The sequence below is a fragment of the Telopea speciosissima genome, chromosome 7 (genome assembly GCF_018873765.1).
Source record: "Telopea speciosissima isolate NSW1024214 ecotype Mountain lineage chromosome 7, Tspe_v1, whole genome shotgun sequence".
Lineage (NCBI taxonomy): Eukaryota > Viridiplantae > Streptophyta > Magnoliopsida > Proteales > Proteaceae > Telopea > Telopea speciosissima.
The window spans coordinates 52773232-52775970 of record NC_057922.1 but is presented as its reverse complement, the minus strand read 5'-3'; the positions used below and the strand labels follow the sequence as shown (position 1 = coordinate 52775970).

At 42.4% G+C, this 2739-nt stretch overlaps 1 protein-coding gene across 1 annotated transcript; it reads left to right on the top strand.

The window, feature by feature from the left end:
• The first annotated feature begins 790 nt into the window (after positions 1-790).
• On the top strand, positions 791-1384 carry LOC122669227 (GATA transcription factor 15-like). Its single transcript, XM_043865934.1, has 2 exons — positions 791-952; positions 1047-1384. The coding sequence occupies exons 1-2, from the start codon at positions 827-829 to the stop codon at positions 1332-1334; spliced, it is 414 nt and encodes a 137-aa protein (XP_043721869.1). The 5' UTR covers positions 791-826; the 3' UTR covers positions 1335-1384.
• The last annotated feature ends 1355 nt before the right edge of the window (positions 1385-2739 follow it).

Genomic DNA, 2739 nt, shown 5'->3' with positions numbered 1-2739 from the left:
GTAATATGGCCATTTAAAAAAAACCTAGGGCTAGGGTTTCGTGAGTTGTGTATACGGTCAGTCAGATGTGGTAAGGAAGGTCTGTGTCCGTTCCGTTTTATCATTCCCTCACTCTCTCTCTTTCTCTGGTCTCGGCATGTCGGTATTAGTTACCCAAATTCCTTATTTACCTCACTGCCTCCCTCGTCTACTAAGCTAAACAAGCCAACAACCAAAAATTTGGAATCAAACCAAACGCCTCTCTATTTCTCTCTCCAAAGATCTGATCTACTTCTAGACTTCTAGTTATTTCTCTCTCTCTCTCTGGGCTACTGTTGTTGATGTGATTTCAGTAAACATTGCTACCTTTGTCTCAGATCCCTTCCATAAATTCAGTATTTCCATTAACTAGAATTCTGATAGATTCTTGATTCATGCACTCTCTCTTGTTGTTGGGATAAAGGTTTATTCTATTCAACTCAGTGTCTCTATCTCTTCCATAGTTCTTCTACTCTCCCCTGATTCCCCTCTCCAAATGATTAGGGTTTCGGATTTAGAGGAGATTATTTCTGTAGTTTAGAAAGCCCACTCAGCCCCGCGGCTCCCGCGATCCCGCGATCCCGCCCCACTTCGTTTACTCTGTGGTTCATTTTAGGTTTTTGGGTGAGATGGATCCGTGTGAGAAGGTTAGTAATCATTAGTTTTTCTTCTTTTTTTATCTGGATTTTACCTGACCTACGTTATCATTGCTTTGTGATTTTTATAGAACTGATCTTGATTTTATTTTTTTTTGATTTCTCTCTCTCTATTTCTCTGGGTTCAGATAAATGGAACAGAGTGTGAGGAGATGAATGTGAAATGTAGAGATGGGGTTTCATCGGAAGAGGGCCAGGTGAACGTTCCTAAGAAGAGCTGTACTGACTGCGGGACTACGAAAACCCCCTTGTGGAGAGGCGGTCCAGCTGGGCCTAAGGTGATTACAAAATCCCCATTATTTTTTCAATTCTTTGGTTCTTTCAAATATTGGGTTATGTTTCTGAATCTGATTTCGATTATTGGTTTTTCAGTCACTCTGTAATGCTTGCGGGATCAGAAACAGAAAGAAAAGGAGGGCTCTCCTCGGCTTGAACAAAGGAGGAGGAGGACAAGGGAAGGAGAAAAAAGAGAAAGGAAATAATATCCCAAACGAGAAGAAGAAGAAGAAGAAGCTAGGCGTATCTCTAAAGCTGAGATTGGTAGAATTAGGGAGGGAAGTCCTCCTAGAAAGATCCATGGAAAAGGAGAGAAAGTTGGGAGAGGAAGAACAGGCGGCCGTGCTTCTGATGGCTCTATCTTGCGGCACTGTCTATGCCTAAACAGTCCTTTAGATTTTTCCCCTTTTTTTCTTGTTCTCTTTTAGGGGGGTTTCGAGGTTATAGAAAAAAGAAATTGGAGGAAGAAGAAGGAAGATCAGTATTTTGGGAAACAAAGATCAATCCTCCTTGTAATACTTCTGTTTTTTTTCCGTAAATATATCCATAAATTTAATTAATTTGAGTAATGGCTTGAGCTTCTCCTATGTTTAACATCTCTCTTCGTTGTTGGGGTTTTTTTTTTTAAGCATATATAATAGACTTTTTATTAGGACCCGACAAGGCGACAAGAGGTGAAATCCAACTTTAGAGTCTCTAAAATGATATGATACAGTTAGGTAGAAAGGATTAAAGCGAGAATCCTTGATTTAGTAGGGACTAAACTTAATTTTCCTTGGTTATAAGGACAAAGGTGAAACGTGAAAGGGCCACAAGGCCCACAACCGCAAGGCAGAGAGGCTTAAAATGACCTATTATTGAAAAAATACGGCGCTTGGGAGTGTGACGCACACATCACATTTCACAGCCCTCTTTGTTACTTTTGTTTATCTCCTCTTATGTGTCATCTCGGCACAAATATAGGGACTCTTAAGGCCGTCGAAACGCCCAGCGGGGATCCTCCCAAAGAAGCGGTCAATCGGGTAAAATCTACTTCTTCCACGGTGTGACATACATCGATGGTACCGGAACAGGGAAGGGTAAAATGATCTAAAAGAAATCCTGTATCAGAATTTTAAGTGGCAAAAACGATTAGATCTGGTCCAGTACGGTCGAAAGCTGATCCAGGTTTTTTTTTTATTAATTTTTTTTTTTGGGGGGGGGGGGGGGGTGGGGAGAAGGGCAGGAGGGAAGGGGGAGGGGCGGGGGAGGGTTAGAGGATCGATATTACCGATGCTGATACTCATGCGAATACTATGTGTTGTGGCAAGAAACCGTCGAATCGTCCTTCAGAGGATGACCTACACATAAGAACACACTAACAAGGAAGGTCTTTTTTGGGGGGTCGAGGATCGATAATACCGGTGCTAATACCCGTGCGAATAGTGTGTTGTGGCAAGAAACCGTCGAGTTGTCCTTCAATGGATGACTTGCACATAAGAACTAACAAACATGGGAGGATCTTTTTTTGGGGGTCAGAGGATTGATATTACCGGTGCTAATACCCGCGTGAATACTGTGTGTTGTAGCAAGAAACCATCGAGTCGTCCTTCAAAGGATGACCTGCACATAAGAACAAACAAACAAGGGAGGGTCGGCCTCGTCCGACGGGGACTCTTCGATTTCTGAGAATAGAATTATGAATTGTTTGATCCCCCTTACCTGGTCCATGCCTGGGTATTTATAGGCCTAGGTTTGAGGGTGATCATGGAGACTCCCACTTTGGTATGTCTTTTAGTTTCGGTAGAAG

Coding starts and splice junctions, on each gene's coding strand:
- LOC122669227 (XM_043865934.1), top strand. CDS start 827: ATGAATGTGAAATGTAGAGATGGGGTTTCATCGGAAGAGGGCCAGGTG. Junction 953..1,046: donor GCGGTCCAGCTGGGCCTAAG/GTGATTACAAAA, acceptor TTGGTTTTTCAG/TCACTCTGTAATGCTTGCGG.